This window comes from Schistocerca serialis, chromosome 4, assembly GCF_023864345.2.
Source record: "Schistocerca serialis cubense isolate TAMUIC-IGC-003099 chromosome 4, iqSchSeri2.2, whole genome shotgun sequence".
NCBI lineage: Eukaryota > Metazoa > Arthropoda > Insecta > Orthoptera > Acrididae > Schistocerca > Schistocerca serialis.
This window is the reverse complement of record NC_064641.1, coordinates 38,044,822-38,067,346: the sequence shown is the minus strand read 5'-3', so window position 1 is coordinate 38,067,346 and position 22,525 is coordinate 38,044,822. Positions and strand designations below refer to the sequence as shown.

Sequence of the window (22,525 nt, the reverse complement as noted above, 5' to 3'; positions counted from 1 at the left end):
GGATGTGGGTTTTAAGGGAGAGGGTAAGGAGTCATTCCAATCCCGGGAGTGGAAAGACTTACCACAGTCTTAGACTGTGTATGTGCGGATGGATATGTGTGTGTGTGCGAGTATATACCTGTCCTTTTTTCCCCCTAAGGTAAGTCTTTCCGTTCCCGGGATTGGAATGACTCCTTACCCTCTCCCTTAAAACCCACATCCTTTCGTCTTTCCCTCTCCTTCCCTCTTTCCTGATGAAGCAACCGTTGGTTGCGAAAGCTTGAATTTTGTGTGTATGTTTGTGTGTCTATCGACCTGCCAGCGCTTTCGTTGGGTAAGTCACATCATCTTTGTTTTTAGATATATTTTTCCCACGTGGAATGTTTCCCCGAGGCTACAGTGAAGATCTCTAGCTCTTTAAATAAGTGTCTGAAGGATTATCTTTGATGAGTTCCAGCAGTTATTCTGTTGACACGCTTTTGTGCAATGAACACTCTTTTACTCAATGATGAGTTACCCCAGAATATGATGCCATACGAAAGCAGAGAATGAAAATAAGCATGGGAAGATAATTTACTGAGATGTATATCGCCAAAATTTACAATGACCCTAATAGCATAAGTAGCTGAACTCAAACGTTTCAGCAGATCCTCAATGTATTTTTGCCAGTTCAACCCCTCATCAATGCATACACCTAGAAATTTTGAATATTCTACCTTAGCAACTGATTTCTGTTCAAAGTCTATATTTATTAATGGTGTCATTCCATTTACTGTGTGGAACTGTATATACATGTTTTGTCAAAGTTTAATGAAAGCCCATTTGCAGAGAACCACTTAATGATTTTCTGAAAAACATTGTTTACAATTTCACCAGTTAATTCTTGTCTGTTGGGTGTGATAGCTACACTTGTATCATCAGCAAAAAGTACCAGCTTTGCATCTTTGTGCATATAGAATGGCAAGTAATTAATATATATTAAGAACAGCAGAGGACCCAAGACTGAACCTTGTGGTACCCCATTCTTGATTGTTCCACCAGATTGAGAAATCACCAGTTTTTTGCATATTATGTGAACTGCTTATTTCAACTTTCTGCACTCTTCTGGTTAGGTATGATTTAAACCATTTGAGCACTGTCCCATTCATACCACAGTACTTGATCTTATCTAGAAGCATTCCGTGATTTACACAGTCAAAAGCCTTTGAGAGATCACAAAAAATCCCAACGGGTGACTTCTGGTTACTCAGAGCATTTAATATTTCATTAGTGAAAGTATATATAGTGTTTTCCGTTGGAAACCCCTTCTGGAAACCAAACTGACATTTTGTTAAAACTTTATTTTTACAAAGGTGTGAAGCTACTCTACAATACATTACTGTTTCAAGAATTTTGGATAAGGCAGTCAGAAGAGAGATTGGGCAGTAGTTGTTGACATCAGACGTATCCCCTTTTTTATGCAGTGGTTTAACAATGGTATACTTCAGTCTATCTGGAAAAATACCCTACTTCAGAGAGCTATTACATATGTGGCTAAGAATCCCACTTATTTCTTGGAAACAAGCTTTTATTATCATGCTGGAAATGCCATCAATTCCATGTGAGCTTTTATTCCATTAACTGCCTTGCTTCTTCTAATGAACCTTTAGATCCTATTTTCCCTACAACATTTAAAAAATGATTATTCAAGATGCTTTTGACTTACGGCTTGTTGTTTGTCAAGTTTCCATTCACTTTGATTGTAATGTTGTCATCCTGCACTCTTTGTTCCCCTGTCTCCCTTGTAATAATATTCTAAATTGTTTTGATTTTGTTATCAGAGGTATTAATCTCAGATATGAGGCATATGCTTCTCATCTTTTTAATAACCTTTCTTTATGTAGCACAGTAGTTTTTATAATATTTGGCTGTTTCTGGGTCATTACTCTTTCTTGTTGTTAGATACAGCTACCTTTTGTGGTTACAAGATATTTTTATTCCTTTAGTAAGTCAAAGTTTTTTTTGCATGGTTTCTTATAATTAGATTTAACTACTTTCTTGGGGAAACAGTTTTCAAATTCTCTTACAAGTGTATCATGAAATAAGTTATATTTTAAATTAGCATCGGGTTCCTTGTACACCTCATCCCAGTCTAACTGCTGAAGATTTTCACTGAAATTTCTAATTGTTGAGTCATTAATTGAACGCACAACTTTGGATGGTAGTTTTGAATTACTGAATGGAGCTATGTCATATACTGTAACTAGCTGAGCACCATGATCAGAAAGGCCATTCTCAAAAGGACAATTAAGACGTTCTAGACTCCAAAAACACATAAATCAAATTCCACAAAGAGCTAACACTTGACTCAGCCATTAGGAATTTGTTTGTCACAATGATTCATCTTCAGACCAGGATTTTTATTTATTTATTTATTTATTTTTTTTTTAAGCACAGAATGACACCTGCCTGATCTTGAAGTAACTTATAACTGCATAAAAGAATTCAAATGGTAAACAAAATGACAATCAAAACTCAAATTTTAAACATTTATTATGTAAACAAATAACAAAATATACATTTTTGTATTAACTAATAGGCTGACAAGTCACCAGCAGCAAGCGCTGATTCTCCAAATAATGCTTGGAAATGCTTGACATATACTTCACAATGTTCACCTGCAAAAGAAAAAAAATCAAAATATGAAAAACAAGAGAAGGTCCATGTGATAATAATACTGGAATATGCAGCACGTTGGCATGTTTTAATTTTTTTTCCTTGTTATGTCTAATTGATGTAGTAGAAAGTCGTTTTGTGGTGACATCTGTTTCATAAGTGATGTGTTTCATTTGAAGAACTAGTGTGTGGCAAGTCGTCTCAACCCTCATACAGGGTGATGCGCTTAGGACTAGCCACTCCAAATACATACAGATGTTTTTTGCTAAGTTTTATCAGACAATGTAGAGCAAATTTTCTAATGTAATGCAGATGATACGTGCCAAATTATAACTCTGATTTTTTTTTTTTTTTTTTTAATGGAACTGTTTCTTTTCTGAAGCACTGCAAAGAGCTTTTGAAGAGGACTTCAAATAGTGATTCGATCAAATAGTAACAAGATAACAGTACCACAAACCACTGCACCAAATTTAAGTAAACACACAACTTAGGTAAGATATGTGCACTTGATGCCCATCAGTTTGTTCTCAGCTATTGTAGTGACCAGACAACTTGCTTATGACACTATTCAGACTTTCACAATGTATAGTGTTTGTTTATGGCAAACATCACACCCAATACTTTGTGCTTCTTTTTTACTGTTAGTATTTGATAAAGTTCTACACATGATACATCACTGAAATCCTATATGAAGACTTTTCCAGTGCCACAGGAAAATTACATGGCTCCATTTGGAAGAAAAAATCTGAGCCTAGAGTCATAATTCAGCAACTTTAAACATTAAAAATTATTTGTGGACATCAGAACATTTGCCCACACGTAATCTGCAAATATTGTACCTTTATATACTTTCTCATCCGGATATATCTGCAAAAATGGTTCAAATGGCTCTGAGCACTATGGGGCTTAACTTCTGAGGTCATCAGTCCCCTAGAACTTAGAACTACTTAAACCTAACTAACCTAAGGACATCACACACACCCATGCCCGAGGCAGGATTCGAACCTGCGACCGTAGCGGTCGCGCAGTTCGACTGTAGCGCCTAGAACCGCTCGGCTACCCCGGCCGGCTGATATATCTGTAGTGGCCTGTCTTTGCTGTATCATCATATATATGTACATTTGTTAAAAGTTTCTTCTTAATTTTTTTTTCGCCTTCTACCTCAGGATTTATATACTTCAGTCATTAATCATCCATTTTTTCCACTGCTGCCACTGTAAAGCTTTGCTGAGTACTACTTTTGTTTTCCCACTGGCTTACCTACCCTTATTATACATCCCTAGAAATGCATTAGTCTGTGTTTAGAACATAAAGTGGCTTGTGACTTGGTAAACAAAAAAAAGTCTTAACTTTAAATTTTTATAAATTACTTTCATGAATTTTCTTATCGTGCTGCTCACATAGAACCATTAAGTAAACCATTGTTGTTGTGGTCTTCAGTCCTGAGACTGGTTTGATGCAGCTCTCCATGCTAATCTATCCTGTGCAAGCTCCTTCATCTCCCAGTACCTACTGCAACCTACATCCTTCTGAATCTGCTTGATGTATTCATCTCTTGGTCTCTCTCTACAATTTTTACCCTCCACGCTGCCCTCCAATGCTGAATTTGTGATCCCTTGATGCCTCAGAACATGCCCTATCAAGCGATCCCTTCTTCTAGTCAAGTTGTGGCACAAACTTCTCTTCTCCCCAATCCTATTCTATACCTCCTCATTAGTTACATGATCTACCCACCTAATCTTCAACATTCTTCTGTAGCATCACATTTCGAAAGCTTCTATTCTCTTCTTGTCTAAACTATTTATTGTCCATGTTTCACTTCCCTACATGGCTACACTCCATACAAATACTTTCAGAAACGACTTCCTGACATTTAAATCTATACTCGATGTTAACAAATTTCTCTTCTTCAGAAACACTTTCCTTGCCATTGCCAGTCTACATTTTATATCCTCTCTACTTCGACCATCATCAGTTATTTTGCTCGCCAAATAGCAAAACTCCTTTACTACTTTAAGTGACTCATTTCCTAATCTAATTCCCTCAGCATCACCCAACTTAATTCGACTACATTCCATTATCCTCGTTTTACTTTTGTTGATGTTCATCTTATATCCTCCTTTCAAGACACTGTCCATTCCATTTAACTGCTCTTCCAAGTCCTTTGCTGTCTCTGACAGAATTACAATGTCATCGGCCAACTTCAAAGTTTTTATTTCTTCTCCATGGATTTTAATACCTACTCCAAATTTTTCTTTTGTTTCCTTTACTGCTTGCTCAATATACAGGTAGAATAATATCAGGGAGAGGCTACAACAGTCTCACTCCCTTCCCAACCACTGCTTCCCTTTCATGCCCATCGACTCTTATAACTGCCATCTGGTTTCTGTACAAATTGTAAACAGGCTTTCGCTCCCTGTGTTTTACCCCTGCCACCTTTAGAATTGGAAAGAGAGTATTCCAATCAACATTGTCAAAAGCTTTCTCTATGTCTACAAATGCTAGAAACGTAGGTTTGCCTTTCCTTAATCTTTCTTCTAAGATAAGTCATAAGGTCAGTATTGCCTCACGTGCTCCAACATTTCTACGGAATCCAAACTGATCTTCCCCGAGGTCAGCTTCCACCAGTTTTTCCATTCGTCTGTAAATAATTCGCATTAGAATTTTGCAGCTGTGGCTTATTAAACTGATAGTTCGGTAATTTTCACATCTGTCAACACCTGCTTTCTTTGGGATTGGAATTATTATATTCCTCTTGAAGTCTGAGGGTATTTCGCCTGTCTCGTACATCTTGCTCACCAGATGGTACAGTTTTGTCAGGACTGGCTCTCCCAAGGCCGTCAGTAGTTCTAATGGAACGTTGTCTACTCCCGGGGCCTTGTTTCGACTCAGGTCTTTCAGTGCTCTGTCAAACTCTTCACGCAGTATCGTATCTCCCATTTCATCTTCATCTACATCCTCTTCCATTTCCATAATATTATCCTCAAGTACAAAGCCCTTGTATAGACCCTCTATATACTCCTTCCACCTTTCTGCTTTCCCCTCTTTGCTTAGAACTGGGTTTCCATCTGAACTCTTGATATTCATACAAGTGGCTCTCTTTTCTCCAAAGGTCTCTTTAATTTTCCTGTAGGCAGTATCTATCTTACCCCTAGTGATATAAGCCTCTACATCCTTACATTTGTCCTCTAGCCATGCCTGCTTAGCCATTTTGCACTTCCTGTCGATCTCATTTTTGAGACGTTTGTATTCCTTTTTGCCTGCTTCATTTACTGCATTTTTATATTTTCTCCTTTCATTAATTAAATTCAATATTTCTTCTGTTATCCAAGGATTTCTACTAGACCACCTCTTTTTACCTACTTGATCCTCTGCTGCCTTCACTACTTCATCCCTCAGAGCTACCCATTCACCTTCTACTGTATTTCTTTCCCCCATTCCTGTCCATTGTTCCCTTATGCTGTCCCTGAAACTGTGTACAACCTCTGGTTTAGTCAGTTTATCCAAGTCCCATCTCCTTAAATTCCCACCTTTTTGCAATTTCTTCAGTTTTAATCTACAGTTCATAACCAATAGATTGTGGTCAGAGTCCACATCTGCCCCTGGAAATGTCCTACAATTTAAAACCTGGTTCCTAAATCTCTGTCTTACCATTATATAATCTATCTGACACCTTTTAGTATCTCCAGGATTCTTCCATGTATACAACCTTCTTTTACGATTCTTGAACCAAGTGTTAGCTATGATTAAGTTATGCTCTGTGCAAAATTCTACCAGACGGCTTCCTCTTTCATTTCTTAGCCCCAATCCATATTCACCTACTATGGTTCCTTCTCTCCCTTTTCCTACTGTCGAATTCCAGTCACCCATGACTATTAAATTTTCGTCTCCCTTCACTACCTGAATAATTTCTTTTATTTCATCATACATTTCTTCAATTTCTTCATCATTTGCAGAGCTAGTTGGCATATAAACTTGTACTACTGTAGTAGGCATGGGCTTCGTGTCTATCTTGGCCACTATAATACGTTCACTATGCTGTTTGTAGTAGCTTACCCGCACTCCTATTTTTTTATTCATTATTAAACCTACTCCTGCATTACCCCTATTTGATTTTGTATTTATAACCCTGTATTCACCTGACCAGAAGTCTTGTTCCTCCTGCCATCGAACTTACCTAATTCCCACTATATCTAACTTTAACCTATCCATTTCCCTTTTTAAATTTTCTAACCTACCTGCCCGATTAAGGGATCTGACATTCCACACTCTGATCCGTAGAACGCCAGTTTTCTTTCTCCTGATAACGACGTCCTCTTGAGTAGTCCCCGCCTGAAGATCCGAATGGGGGACTATTTTACCTCCGGAATATTTTACCCAAGAGGACACCATCATCATTTAACCATACAGTAAAGCTGGATGCCCTCGGGAAAAATTACGGCTGTAGTTTCCCCTTGCTTTCAGCTGTTCGCAGTACCACAACAGCAAGGCCATTTTGGTTAGTGTTACAAGGCCAGATCAGTCAATCATCCAGACTGTTGCCCCTGAAACTACTGAAAAGGCTGCTGCCCCTCTTCAGGAACCACACATTTGTCTGGCCTCTCAACAGATACCCCTCCGTTGTGGTTGCACCTACGGTACGGCTATCTGTATCGTTGAGGCACGCAAGCCTCCCCACCAACGGCAAGTTCCATGGTTCATGGGGGGAGGAAGTAAACCATAACAAAAATTAATGGTGATGGCAAGAGATACATAAAATTTATAGGTAACACTGACCTTTAGCAAATGAAGCACTTCCTTTCAGTCTTTGATTTCTGCTTTCAAAAAATTTGAAAACAGCATAAAATATTGCTGGATCACCACAGGATTTTGCAGCTTCAAGAAATTTGCGAGATGAGACTTGATCAGCAACACCCGCACTTCGTACAAACCTATAATGAACATCATATTTAAAACATTAATACCGAGATCAGTGTATATCACATAACAATACAAAACTGTCTACATGAAATGACCAAATTATTTTCTCACTTATAAGGGCCACCAATAACAAGTTAATTCCCAAACCAACTAAAAATAGGTTTGTAGCCCAAAACCTATCCAGTTACTAATGATTTCAAAAGACATTCTTTTCACCTTTATAAATACACAAGATGAACTTTTCAAACTTCCTATATCTGAAATAGTCCTGATAGCTAATAGTGAATGATGATAAACTAAAACTTCAAATATGCCACAATAAAATCCAGTACTTACTTTACTGTCCCCAACTTGCTTCCACTTGTGTATCTTTTTCGGAATGGATAATATCAAGTCTGAACCGTGGCGCCATTGAGTTAGTAGACTGTTCTGTCTGGCACCACTGGCTCAGGTGTAGTATCAACTATCCTTCCTGTGGCCCCATTGCCAATATCTATGAGGAAGAGTTGGTATCTGTGGGTGGAAGGTCTTTGCTTACTGATATATATATGGGGTTCATCGGCCCGAGAGGGGAAACACCAAGTTTGGGGATTGGCGGTAGCGTTGCAACAAGAGGTGGCCACGAGGTCCGAGCGGCCGAAGCCATGAGCTGCACAAGGAGGGCCTGCGCAGAGCGAAGATACCGGAGTACTTCACAAGTAGCAGACCAATATCCTGTCGCTTGGTTGGCAATGTTCGTGTCGGACAACCGCTTGTGGCCTGGCTGCCCTCTCCTACCTCGCTTTCATCGGCACCACTCAGTAACTCCTGCAACGCACCATGGACTCATGGAACTGCTTGCTGATAAAGGGGAGTAACATTCTGTAATCCTTTTGGTGATTTGTTTCATTGTCTACCTGCCCTCCTTATTATTTTCTGGTTTGTACCCGACCCTGAGTTTTACTCGAACGGCTCTTTGGTCATAAGCACAGGCAGTAGTACTGTACAAAGACACTAGCTGTCATTTGAAAATTTGTCCCACTATTATATTGCCTTTCCTTTCTGGTTTGTAAATTAATCAGCTCTTGGTCATAAATACAGCTGGAACAATTGTACTAAGACACAGGTTGCCATTAAACAAATGAAGGACCTTGTGGTTAGATTTAGCTGTTAACCGGTTCAATTCTTTGATTGTAATTGCATTTCCCAGTCATTAGTTATAATCTGAGCAACCTGTTGTACTAAGCTGTTCATTTCTGTGTTTGAAAGACCAGGTCATTATTGGTGTATTTTAGGTGGATCTTGTGGTTCCACTGAGTGAGTTCTCAATACATGATCACAAGTTATGTTTTAAGACGTTCCTTCAGGCCAGTCTTAATAATTGACAATCAGTTTAACCTTGAAAATATTAACAGCCAACTTCACCAGGGTTTTAGTCAACTGTCAGAAGGGACGGATTGTGGTCCAGTCGCACCTTGTTTCCCGATTGAAATTAAGAGGTTGATTGCCTAGAAGTAAGCCTTATCATTGTCATATTGTCTGCTAATCTTTAACCTTTAAGCACAGTAGAACATCTGGACCCCGAACCTTTCGACATACAGCTTTCAAATTAAAAGTTAAGTCATTTGTTTTGAGTGATTGAAACACTCTTATCATTAATGGTGCTTATATAGTATTCATGGCTTGCAGGAGGGCATTTAATAAGACAGACTGTGTTTGGTGTGGTAGTAAACACCACTGTTTCACCCGATAACAGGCAGGCTGCAAGTCCAGACATCTTGTAATCATTGTCACATTGTTCATTTTGTTAAAGAAAATGTTATGGTTAAATGCTTCGATCATCTGTAAAACACAGCATATATATTGTTAAATAAACAGGTTGAGTGAAAAGAAAGTTATATTGGTGGGTCCTCCCTTCCACGTTTTCCTTAATTCCAGTAAGTGCCATGTATCAAAGTCTACATTCAATGCCTCTCCAGTTTCTTTCAGTCCTGTCCATATCTCACTATTACATAACTTTTCACAAAACAATGTACAAACAATTAGGGAATTGAATTAGAGGGGGCGTAAGATCCACTAGACAGCATTCATCCACTGGGGCATTGGCTATGCACTGTGACACTCACTATTTGTTGTTTAGAAGCATTATATATTCAGTCACACTGCATAGGTAAGACCTGACATTAAATGAAAGCAGATTGTGGGAACAAGTGTATTAAAAGCTGCCAGAGTGCGAAGTGTATGTACAGCAAAAAAGTGGGGAAGATACACAACATAAGGCATCTGAGAGAAGACAAATCCAACCCTCTATTACCAAAATTCTCTATAATCATAAATTATTACCATAAAAAGCTGCAATACTAATGTGATGAGTGATTTTAGAACTCAGTAACAAGTTGATCTAACCTGTAAAAACTGAACAATCACAGATCACAATTAATAACACATTAGTATACTATACCTATATGACATGAACAAATGTTTATCAGTAGCGAGTAATGGAAAGGGTGCAGAATGTCTCACCTGATCATTTATTTTTTTCCAAGCAGCTAACATGGAAGTATTATGGTTTTTCAAGTGTTAAGAATCATTTCTTCCAACTGTAAAAACATTTCATCTGACATTTACATCATACACAAGCAGAATGCTCCAACGAGGAAAAAAATGACAGGAAGACAATTATACTATCTCCTGGGGTAATGGGGTTGCATTGTGTTAGGATACTACTTTGGAAAGCCCACTGACTGCCTGCAGAAATAACGCAGCCATCAACTATGTTACAGATGGTATGCCTTGTTTGGTTGATTACTAATGGCCTGTTTATTTATTTAATAGAAAAAAACTCTGCACAGTCTTCATTGTGGAATGTGCAGCTTCAGTATCAATTTTATTCATCACCGAAAATGCTGCAACTGGCCACTGGCCAGAAGCAGGCTGTGCATCACAATTTAAAAAATAAACAAAAATACTGCTTGGCTGTTTACACATTATTGTGTGTATTTTGCATTGTACAAATTGAAAAAAGATGAAATATGGACATTATACACAGTAATCAAAACAGTCATCATTAATATATTCATTGGAATGGTTGTACAGTAAATAACATGACTCATGCTATGATGTATCTCAGCTTTATTATGATAAAGATTATTTCACAGAATGGAAGAAACTGATTGAATGGGGTAAGACTAACAATAAGAGTTGTGCAAACTGCTGAATCACAGGGTTATCATACAGCCACATGAACAAGACTCACGAATTGACTGACAAGGATTGTGTAGGCAACATCTTTCATGCAGGACTTACTCTTCCTTAGATTTTTCCAATAACTCTTAGTTTGGCAACCACCTTCTGCCAGGCTAGTTTTTTGTGGTTGTCTCACCTCAAATCACTTGTGACTGAAACCCCAGATATTTGGGGAAGTTGTGTCTGATACCAATAACTAGTCACTAGTTGTGTCAAATCATATCTAAATCTATACTATGAAAACCACTGTGAAATACATGGCAGAAGGTAAGGCCTACTCTAATAGTTATTAAGGTTTTTTCCCATTGCATTCATGTATGGAGCACAGGAAGAATGATTGTTAAATGATTCTGGGCATACAGTAATTACAGTGGAACCTCACACAGCAAGCATAATTCGTTCCAGAACCTTACTCCTCATGCAAACACTCATTATGTGAAACAATTTATCCCATATAAATTAATGTAAAGTGTTCCATGCAGAAAAAGTACTAAAAGCTTTATCTTATTCATGCCATTAACTTAAAGAAAATTATATATTCAGTTATAAAACTGTATTTATGATACTTTATTATTCAGGATACATAACTAATTCTTTTTTACTAGGAAACTGTCTATAGTCATTTGTTTCTGCAATGCTTCAACACTTGGCCAAAATGTGACACAACAGCATTATAGTCAAATAAATTTGTAGAGCACATAGCCACTGCTTTATTGGGGTGATGATTTTCAATGTATGATGCAACAGATTCCTACACCTTCAGCATTTCTCTTATTGCTCCAAAAGATTGCTGCTTTGCTGTTAATCACTAACTCCTCTCCACAACTTCCAGTTGCAAAATATACTGCAACTCCACAAGCTCTTTGATGGTCATTCCTTGGCTGTGATCCTCCACAAGCTCATTGATATCATTGTTATCCGCATCTAGTCCCATGCTCTTGGCCAAAGTCACAATCTCATTGACTACAGGCTCCACAGGTACTGACTCAAATACCTCAGTCACATTCAACAATGCACTGTGGCCAAAGCTTCTTCCAAGCAGAAGTAAGAGTTCTCTTGGTAACCCCTTCCCATGCCTTTTCGATCATCTTGATGCAGACAGTGATGTTGAAGTGATATTCCCAAAACTATCTGAGAATGAGATTGATAGGTTTAGTCAGCTCAAAGCAATGCTCGAAGAGTGCTTCAGTGTAGAGCTTCCTTAAGTTAGAAATAATCTGATGGCTATATGCTGGAATAATGGAGTGGTGTTGGGAGGCAGAAATTGGATCTTGATGAAATGAAATTCTTCAATGACATGGTGCTGTAAGCCTGGAGAATGGGCAGGAGCACTGTACATAACACACAAGACATGGAGCGGCAGATTCATCTCAAGCAAATATTTTTTCATTGAAGGACCAAACACTTCATTGATCCAATCACAAAAAAGATCATGTGTCACTCAAGCCCATTTAACCTGATCTTCTGGACTTTACACTTCTTGAAGACTCATGGGGTTTCTGAATGGTAAAAAGCAGTGAGATTTAATTTTCAAATCACAGCTTGCATTGGCACAGAATAGCAGTGTGAGACGGTCTGTCATTGGCTTGTGACCAGGCAATGTATTCTCCTCTGCTGTTATGAAGGTACGCTTCGGCATGTTTTTCCAGAACAGACCCATCTCATCACAATTAAAAACCTGTTATGGCAGACAACCCTTAGAATCTACAAGCATCTTGAAACTGCTGATGAAGTTCTCTGCTGCTTTTGTGTTGCAACTGGCTCGTTCGCCATGGATACTGGTTCTTCTCATAAACGTCTCAAACCACCCACAGCTTCCCTTAAACACTTCTTTGGCCATTGATGATCCTGGCATCTTCTCAATGAGGTCAGCAAAAATCACTCTCACCTTCTCACAAATGATATTCTTGTTAATAGTATCACCTTCGAGCTGCTTTTCATATATCCACATAAGGAGTAACCTTCTGATGTTGTTCAGAGTACGAAACTGTTGTTTGGATATTCTTGTCACTCTCTTTGAAGCACCTATCTCCTTAATCTTGTCCTTGTTCTTGAGGATAGTGCAAAGGGTTGATGTAGATCAACTGCATGTGCAAGTTAAATCAGCAATGCTCACACCACGTTCAAGTTTTTCAATGATTTTACGTTTCATTTCTAATGTCATTTTCTTTCTCTTATGGTCGTCTTCTTGCGGCTTTATCTTTGAGGGCATTCCTACAAAGATTATTAAAATTTGCGTATGAAAAAACAGTTGTTAATACAAGTTTAGAAAAATGTGTGATAACAAGCTGCACTAGGATAGTAACATAAAGAGCACTACATCCAGACTGCAGTACATACTAAAGCTATTGCTCATACGCTGCTGGGTGAAAGGTGTTCATATTATTGAATGTTTCCTCCACCGGGCACGAATGGCTAGTGATGTGACAATAAATTGTCATCACTCGTTATGCAAAACATCACTTATTAGAAGAGTCACTTTTTTACAATTTGTTTTGCTTGTTATGCAAACTGCATGTTATGGGTGGCACTCATTACGTGAGGATCCACTGTAATTTAATCTGGTCTTTGCAATTCCTACGTGAGCGAGATGTAGGGGGTAGTAGTATATTCCTAGGGTCAATGTTGAAAGCCGGTTCTTGAAACTCTGTCAGTATGTTTTCTCAGGATAATTCATGTCTGTCTTCAAGAGTCTGTCAGTTAAGTTTCTTCAGCATCTCTGTGACACTTTCCCATAGATCAAATAAACCTGTGACCATTTGTGCTGTCTTTCTGTGTGTATGTTCACTTTTCCCTGTTAGTCCTTTTTTGGTACTGGTTCTATACACACTCGAACAATATTCTAGAACCAATTGCAAGAGACATTTGTAAGCAATCTCCTTTGCAGATTGATTGCACTTCCCCATATTCTGCCAATAAACCTAAGTCTGCTGTCTGCTTTATGCATTTCATATCCTTATAAAGTGTTACACACAGGTCCAGTAGTGTCTCACTGATACTACAGTCATTTTCACTTTGTAAAGTGCACAATTTTACATTTCTGAACATTTAAAGCAAGCTGCCAATCTTTGCACCACTTTGATATCTTATGAAGACCTGACTGAATGTTTATGCAGTTTCTTTCAGTCAAATTATATCTACATCTATACTCTGCAAGCCACTGTGAAGCACATGGCAGGAGGTACACCCTACTGTAACAGTTATTAGGGTTTCTACCCATTCCATTCAGGTATAGAGCACAGGAGAAATGACTGTTTAAATGTCTCTTTGTGTATAGTAATTAATCTAATCTTGTTCTCACAATCCCTGTATGAACAAGACAAATTGTACCACTATTATTGTATTCATTATAGATAACAGCATCATCTGCAAAATGTCTTGAGTTTACTATTAATATGGTCTACAAGGGCCTTAATAAACTACATGAATAGCAAAGGTCCAATACACTTCCCTGGGGCACACCCAAAGTTATCTCTACATCCGATGATGACTCGCCATCCAAGATAACATGCTGTGTCCTCCCTGACAAAAAAATCCACAATCCAGTCACAAATTTCACTTGCTACCCCATATGTTCATATTTCTGACAATAAGCATAGGTGTGGTACTGAGTAAAATGCTTTTTGGAAATCAAGATATAGAAATCAAGATATACTGCATCTACCTGACTGCCTTGATCCAAAGCTTTCAATACATCATGTGAGAAAAGTGTAAGTTGGGTTTCGCATGATGGGTATTTTCAGAATCCCTGCTGGTTGGCATGGAGCAGGTCATTCTGTTTGAGATACCTCATATATTTGAGCTCAGAATATGTTTTAAGATTCTACAAAGAATCAATGTCAAGGATATTGTACAGTAGTTTTGTGTATCACTTCTATTACCCTTCTTGTAAATGAGTGTGACCTGTGCTTTCTTACAACTGCTTGGCAAAGTTTTTTATTCGAGGGATCTACGATAGATCATAGTTAGAAGAGGGGCTAACTCTGCTCCAAAGTCAGTATACAATATGATATAAATTCCATTGAGCACTGAAGCGTTGTTCCATTTTAATGATTTCAGCTGTTTCTCAACACCACTGACACTAATATTTACTTCACTTGTCTTTTCAGCAGTACAAGAATTAAACTGGGGTATTTCTCCTGGGTTTTCCTTTGTAAAGGAACATTTGAAAATGGATTTAAGCATTTCAGCTTTTGCTTTGCTACCTTCAGTTTCAGTTTCTGTTTTACTCGTCAGTGACTGGACACTAATTTTGCTGCCACTAACAGCCTTTACATACAACCAGAATTTCTTTGGATTTTGTGCAACATCATTTGACAATATGCTGGTGTGACAGTCACTGAAGGCTTCACATATTGCTCTCTTGATGGCCAAACACATTTCATTCTGCATTTTTCTATCTATAGCCCTATGGTTTGTTTTACACCTATTATACTGTAGAGTCTGTTTCTTTAGGAGTTTCTTCACAGTGACTGCATACCATGGATGATCTCTCCCATTATGAACTGTCCTACTGGGTACACATCTGTCCAGTGCATGGTCAACTGTTATTTTAAAGTTTATCCATAGTTCTTCTACATGCTCCTGTTCTGTGCTGAAATTTTCAAGTTTCTAGTCGAGCTGTGACTCCACTTCTTTTTTTATCTAGTATACTGAAAATATATACCTTTCTACTTTTTGTAATTGGCCTTTTTACTTTGTTAATCATTGTTACCACAACCACAACATTGTCACTGATACGAGTTTCACAACAGACATCCTCAAAGAGGTCAGGTCTATTTGTTGCCATTAGATCTAATATATTTCCATCATGAGTGGGATTCCAAACTATCTATTTTAGGTAGTATAGTATCTCTTTGTGTCTATTTATATGAATAACACTGAATTTATTTATGTTTAAGCCTAAATTTCATAACAAGTTTCTAAGACTGTTGCGTTTCTGTAAACAAGTGTGTCATCTAGAAAAAGCCTCAAGGATTTAGACATTGTCTGTGGAGTGCAATGATCTGGTGCTAACTTCGATGGAAACAACAGTCAAGATAGCAATAACATTTGTTTATTATGACCAGTTTCAGCTTATATTAAGGCCATCCTCAAATGTTTTGACTCCCTATGGCTGGTGCTGGTGGCTCCTTGGTTCTTCACACGATACCATGATTGTTGACTGTATGATCGTTGTATCACGCGAAGAACCAATCAGCTGCCAGCACCAGCCATAGGGGCCCAAAATATCTGAGGATGGCTTTAACATAAGCCAAAACCAATCATTATAAACAAATGTTATTGCTATCTTGACTGTTGTTTCAATCAAAGCCTCAAGGGGCTACAGACTTTAGCAGCCAGACCACATACATATACAGGGAGCATCAAAAAGAAGCATCAGATTTTAAAAAATCATAATGATTATGTTATTTGAGATATGTGCATGAACAATGTACTGTTGGAAAGAGCAAACACTCGAGTTTTACATGGTTCCACTAGGTAGCAGCAGTGTGTGCCCGCTCCAGAGCTAGTAAAAATGGTGACAGGACAACAGTAAGAATTTTGTGCTCTATGTTTTGCACAGTGCAGGTCAGTAATAACTGTTCAGCATGACTTTCATACTAGGTATGGTGTGGATCCCCCCTACAGCACAGAGCATTGGATGATGGCATAAACAATTCTGAGAAACAGGTTGTTTGTGTAAAGGCAAATCACCAGGCCATCCACGTGCGTCTGGCATGAACACATCTGCCATAGTTGCACAAGCAGTCTGCAGAAATCCATTCGCCGTGCAGCTTGACAGCTCAACTTGCCCCCGATGTCCATCTGGCATGTGTTCTGTCGATGTTTACACATGAGACCATATAAGATTCAGCTTCTGTAAGCTCTTTGTGAAGGCGAAAAATAACAACTTGTGGAGGTCTATAATTCTGTTCTTTGCAAGATGGGGGATGGCATTTTTCTTCCACACTTACTATTCAGTGCCAAGGCAACATCCCATTTAAATGGAAAGGTGAACAGTTGTAATGTGTGAATATGGGACACGGAACAACCACATGAAGTTGTACAACATGAGAGGGACTCTCCAAAATTTAATGTGTTTGTGCAGTTTCGTGGGAAAGGGTGTATGGTACATTTTTCATCACCAAGAACTTTACATGCTTGAGAACCTTCTTTCGCCACAACTGGAGACTGATTCCAACAACTTCATTTACCAACAGGCTGGGGCAGCGCCACACGGCATCTGGAAGGGTGGGAATTTTTAAATTAAAGGATTACTGAATGATGGATCAGATATACTGGACCAAATGCAGATGTACAGGACCAAATGATTCAGCCTTACATTACTGGCTTCTGACGTCACTGGACCTGACTGTATGTGCCTCAGTTACCAATGCCAATGAATGAACTGAGACATCACGTAACAGCAGCTGTGGAAGCTGCAACTCAAGACATGCTCACTGCAGTGTGGGAACAATCTGAATACCGCATCAACATATGCCATACATCTCAAGTGGGGCCTATTAAACACCTATGAAAAGTATGGAAAAAAAAACTATTTGAGTTTCCCTTTCATCAGAAAACAAAATTCATTGTATAGGTTTCCTAGTTTCAGAAATATAGAAGTGCCAAATCAGATGATTCTTTTTGATACACCCTGTATTGTGAAGAGCAGTGGCACTATCACACCTGCACTTCCAACGATGTGTGTCTCTTAAAAGTGACAAAGTTCTGTCTTCTATACTTCCTCACTCTAATTTCAAGTCAAGGACCTTCAGAGTCCAATGATTTTAGGTCTACGTTCCAAGTATGTTCTTCAGAAAATTTCTAGCTTGATTTTATTAGCTCATTCATTGTCAGATTTCTGTTAGATGGTGTTCTCAGATTATTTAGCATTCTGCTGTATTCATACAATTTAGATGCACTTCATCTACATGCTCTGTATTTATTCTGTATGTTCCCAAGTGATGCCAAAAGTATGTAATCTTCCTACTGTTTTTTTATGACCATTCTGAATCTATGTAACAACATTATTTCATTTTTCCTCATGTGGTTAGGTTTCTTTAAATCTTACTTATTTGTAATTTTACATTTTATTTTGTTCTTATCATTGTGGAACATTAATTACAATTAGAACTGTACTTAGGCAGATAGTGTGATTTGAAAATCACTTAATTGTTTAACAACATCCTTTGATTTTGCATGTTATTCTTCTTTAACTCTGAAGGTCCTTTACTTGTTCTGCTTTCTGCTTACACGTCGCTTGCTGTCGCTGTTCCACTCAGTCCTCACGTTAATTTATGTGTAGTTACATTTGTCACAACCAATTTCTCTAATGTCTATACATCTAAATGGCAATTCATGTATTTCTCATTAACTTTACCTCAAGACCTGTATGGCCCATGGTACATCTGTAACATTTTTCACATGTATTTGTTGTTACTACTTCGTCTGTGGATTTCATCTTCTATTTTCATTGCCCCATCTGATCTATTTTTGTATTTTTCATAGCTACCATAATAATGGTTTGAAACTGAACATGGTTGCATAGTGTCGCACATTTTTTTAAAATTCATATATGCTGTTGATTTTTGCCAAAACAAAATGTTCTATTCTGTACGCCCCGGCTTTTGTTAATAGTCTGGTACAGTGTCAAAAACTCTTGGAAATCTTCGGATATGGAATCTTCCTGTTTGCCAGCACCCACAGTATACATAGTATTAGATGTGAAAAAAGTGAGTCATGTTTTGCATGAATGAGGCTTTTTAAATCCACATTCATTTGCAGACAGAAACATTTCCCTCTCTACGAAAATTTATAGTATACGCTGCAGTATCCTCCAACACACCAACATTGAAGACACTAGTCTACCATTTTGTTCATCCATTCATTTGCCCCTCTGCTACATGGGAGTAATTTGCCTTTTTCTCCACTTTACTGATAACTGTTCATTATGTTAGAGATACATAATAAATTTAAACTAAGAAAGAGCCAATGCCACAAGGTAAATTGAAAAACTGAACTGGGTTCCAAGACCTGGCTCCTTGTTGGTTCTCAATCAACTGTTTCAATTTTCAGACATAGCTGTTGATGGCGACATTCTTGAATAAATCTTTAATGGAGGTCTGACATGTCAGACTTGTCAGTGTCCAGCTTTCGATACAGGAGATATCTCCTGACAACGATGAGTCACTGAAAACTCAAGATTAACGAATCTGGAATGGCAAGTACTCCATGAAGCATTTATTCAACTGTTTCAACTGCCTTTCAACATCAGCGATGTTTATTCCTATGTCATCCTTTGAGAGTTTGTGTGGTAAACATGATCTTCCTGTGTGATAAATGTGACATTGAAAACTTCAGCTTTCTTTTTTGCTGTCTTCTACTTTCACATCAGATGGGTTGACGAATGGCTGACTGGGAACTTTCAATGTATTTTGCTTGGGAAGTGGTATTTTAAATATCTAGGTTCACTGGTAACAGGGTCACAGCATGAAGGGTATTACAAGGAGAACTGGCTGTTGACCTATCCTTGGCATCTCAAGTGAAGACTTTCTGTCAAGGTCATCATTTAGCATACCCTCTTCGAACAAGGAACACCACTTTTGTGTGGCTATTAAGTAAGATGTGTTCAAGGCCACTGAAGTTTGAAGAGGGAAAGTTTGCAGCACCCTATTTTGAAATATATGTCCACATTTTTCTATTTTTTATGATATCCATCTTTTTTTAGTGATTCACTATTCCACTTACAACAGTAAAAATGTGCTTACTACTAACAGTATACTCAAACTAATAGTAAGTACTGTGATCAAAACTATTTAAAACCTTTAACAGACCTCACAGAAACGTTTACCACAGCCCCCATCATTTCAACCTTCTGCAGCAATATGTTTTGGAATGATCAACAATTTATATATTTGCTTTCAGTTGTAATTGCAGCACATGCATATAAGATATTCTCTCTATTAAACAATACTCATACAATTTCTACTTTTTCTTTAAGACACTGTATCTTCAATCGCTTATTAAGTTGTACCTGTGCAACTTTAATTTTAGTTATTCATGTTAATGCATACCTCAGTGCTGACAATATCTGCTGCTTTGAGAGAAGAACCTCAATTATTTCTTCATTGGCTGTTGAAAGACGCTTCAGCATATCCAGTGCAAGTTGATGAGCAGCTGGGTATAGGTTTTCCAGTGACAGCAACAGGCATGCCTATAGGAAAGTGGAGTAATTATAACAAAAAAGCAAAGGACATGATAAAGTAAACAAATTTCTGGAATATGCAAAGTGAAAACCCAACATGCTACATTTACAGACAAGTTATTTATTGTTATTAAGCACCCACTTCCGGGACCCGGAGGTGCGCCAGCCCTAGAGAGAATACACTCAACGGGTTAACAATGGGTGTTGGTGTGCCAGCCAGCCTGGAAGTGGTTTTTAGGCAGTTTCTCACATCCAACAAGGTAAATACTGGGTTGGTACCAAAATTCTGCATCAGGTACCCACAACAAAAAATTAAGAAAATATTCTCACACTTAGAGAACATGAGATATACTCTAGACACACAAGTATGGGGTACACAAAATTATATCCTGAGGTAAAAGTGGCATTGTCAGGAAGGGCAGCCAGCCACAACTAGAACCAACCTTGCCAAAACCAAAGTAATATGCCAACCCCTTAAGCCATTGGAAAAGGCAGAAGAAGAACAAGAAGAAGAAAATTATTCATTATTATTATTCCATCATCATCATCCTTTTCACAACAGAGATTGCATGTCAGATATTTTCAAGTTTGCTGCATGTTACGTCCAGGTTCCTCAGCTGTAGGCCTGGTGACTTAAGTGATTTTATAATACATCACGGGAGGTATAGGTAGCTCCAAACAGTACTGTATCTCGTATTTCACCCAGAGATTCTGGGGTTGGGTGGTTGTTGGGGAAGAGACCAGACAGTGAGGTCATCAGTCTCATCGGATTAGGGAAGGACAGGGAAGGAAGTTGGCCATACCCTTTCATAGGAACCATCCCGTCATTTGCCTGGAGCGATTGAGGGAAATCACGGAAAACCTAAATCAGGATGGCCTGACCTGGGATTGAACCGTCGTCCTCCCGAATGCGAGTCCAGTGTGCTAACCACTGCACCACCCCACTCGGTCAGAGATTCTGGACTGAGCACTCTGGAAGTTACGTGGTCCCACGGTGCCAGCGGTAAAGGGGATGACAAGTTCTAACACTTCACATTTGACTGACCTCAATGTTCAGATAAATTTCATGCAAGTCAAATTATCATTAATATTCTTACCACACAGGATTCATTAATATTCTTACCACACAGGATTGAGATGTTAATTAAGAGATGTGGTGTTTTATTTGGCTGACATACACACACAATGATGCCTAGATTGCTACATTAGGTCAGTATGTATTTGCTGATCATATGTGATAATGTTTCAACCAATTGTCAAGACTGTTTTAGGAGATATCTGTGGGAGATATCTGGTACTCGAGTTTCTAATAAGTATTGATATTTCTCCAAGATGGGGCAAACTGATATTACTTGGGCTGTTGTCCGGGTATGTCCTAAGTTCTTTTCATTACAACTTTTCTGCAGTTCTTCAAGCGCAAGATGTGATATTGTCCAGCAACTAATATAGCTTCTGACTCCACTTTTATTTTTGGCCTTTTAAGCCAGAGACCAGCCACAAACGCAGACTAATGCTGATCATACACATATTTCTGTGCCGAGGTTTGTTTCAGCTTATTTTTGAGTTCCCATTTTGTTGTTACTTTGCAGTATCAATATCTTCTGCATTCTGTGAGAATTTTATTGCAACCTTCTTAGCCTAGGCATAATTCCTCTCTTTCCATTTGCCATCTCAGACTTTTATTTGATGCATAGTGGATCATTCATGTGTTGGGTCACATACCTACTACATGCAAATGTCAGCTTAAATGTTTAACACCAATTTAGATTGTTATTTATTAGCTACCTTATTTATAGATGAAACAAACACGTACGTGTGTGTGTGTGTGTGTGTGTGTGTGTGTGTGTGTGTGCGTGTGTTTTCTTTTCTGAAGGACACTTTGGCCAGAAGCTAAATGTGTAACAGTCTTTTCGTTGTACCTGTCTGCAACTCAAGTGCCATCTTTACGTTGAGCAGCAATCTACCCTTTTCCTAAAGTTGTTCACTTGTACATGATATTGATATAATATTGGCCCAAATAACAAGTTTTCTCCTAGTGAGCTGTATTCTCCACAAACCAACATACTATTCTGCAGGTATTCTGTAAAACTGCTCTCTGCAGTTGCCAACAGTGCAAAACTATTTTTATTGTAGTATAAGTTATCTAGCACAAACTATAGTATTGAGACCAACTGAATGCAGTTGTTATTACACTGACTTCATATTTGGAAGGATGGAGCTTTGTCTGTCTGGTGTTGCTGATTTAGGTTTTCTGCAGTTTTCCTAAATTATGTCAGGTGAATGCCAGGATGGTTTCTTCTGCAAGGCCACAGTCAACCACCTGTCCTATTGTCATATATTAAATGTGTCTGCATATTTGAGCTATTTATTTTCTTAGCACTATGACAAATCCTTTATCATTATCATATTATCTGTGGACAAATAAATACATAAATAAATAAAAACAGAGTGGAGGATGAAATTTTAGATCCTGTAGGCTCTGCCAGTAGCTGGTACTACTGCAGGGGTGATGTGTACAGACTTCTGTTTCCATACAGCTTTTATGTCTGCTAGCTT

The 22,525-nt window shown here is 38.3% G+C and overlaps 1 protein-coding gene across 2 annotated transcripts in view; it reads right to left on the bottom strand.

The window, feature by feature from the left end:
- Positions 1–2,493: 2,493 nt before the first annotated feature.
- The window catches only part of LOC126473671 (regulator of MON1-CCZ1 complex), a 97,334-nt gene continuing 77,302 nt past the window's right edge, over positions 2,494–22,525 (bottom strand). For both annotated transcript variants that reach the window (XM_050100904.1, XM_050100906.1), the window contains exons 13-15: positions 19,839–19,978; positions 7,411–7,565; positions 2,494–2,636 (exon numbers count right to left, since the gene is read on the bottom strand). In XM_050100904.1, coding sequence (XP_049956861.1) covers positions 2,551–2,636; positions 7,411–7,565; positions 19,839–19,978 — 381 coding nt within the window. In that variant the 3' untranslated portion in view covers positions 2,494–2,550. The remainder of the gene's footprint in view (positions 2,637–7,410; positions 7,566–19,838; positions 19,979–22,525) is intronic.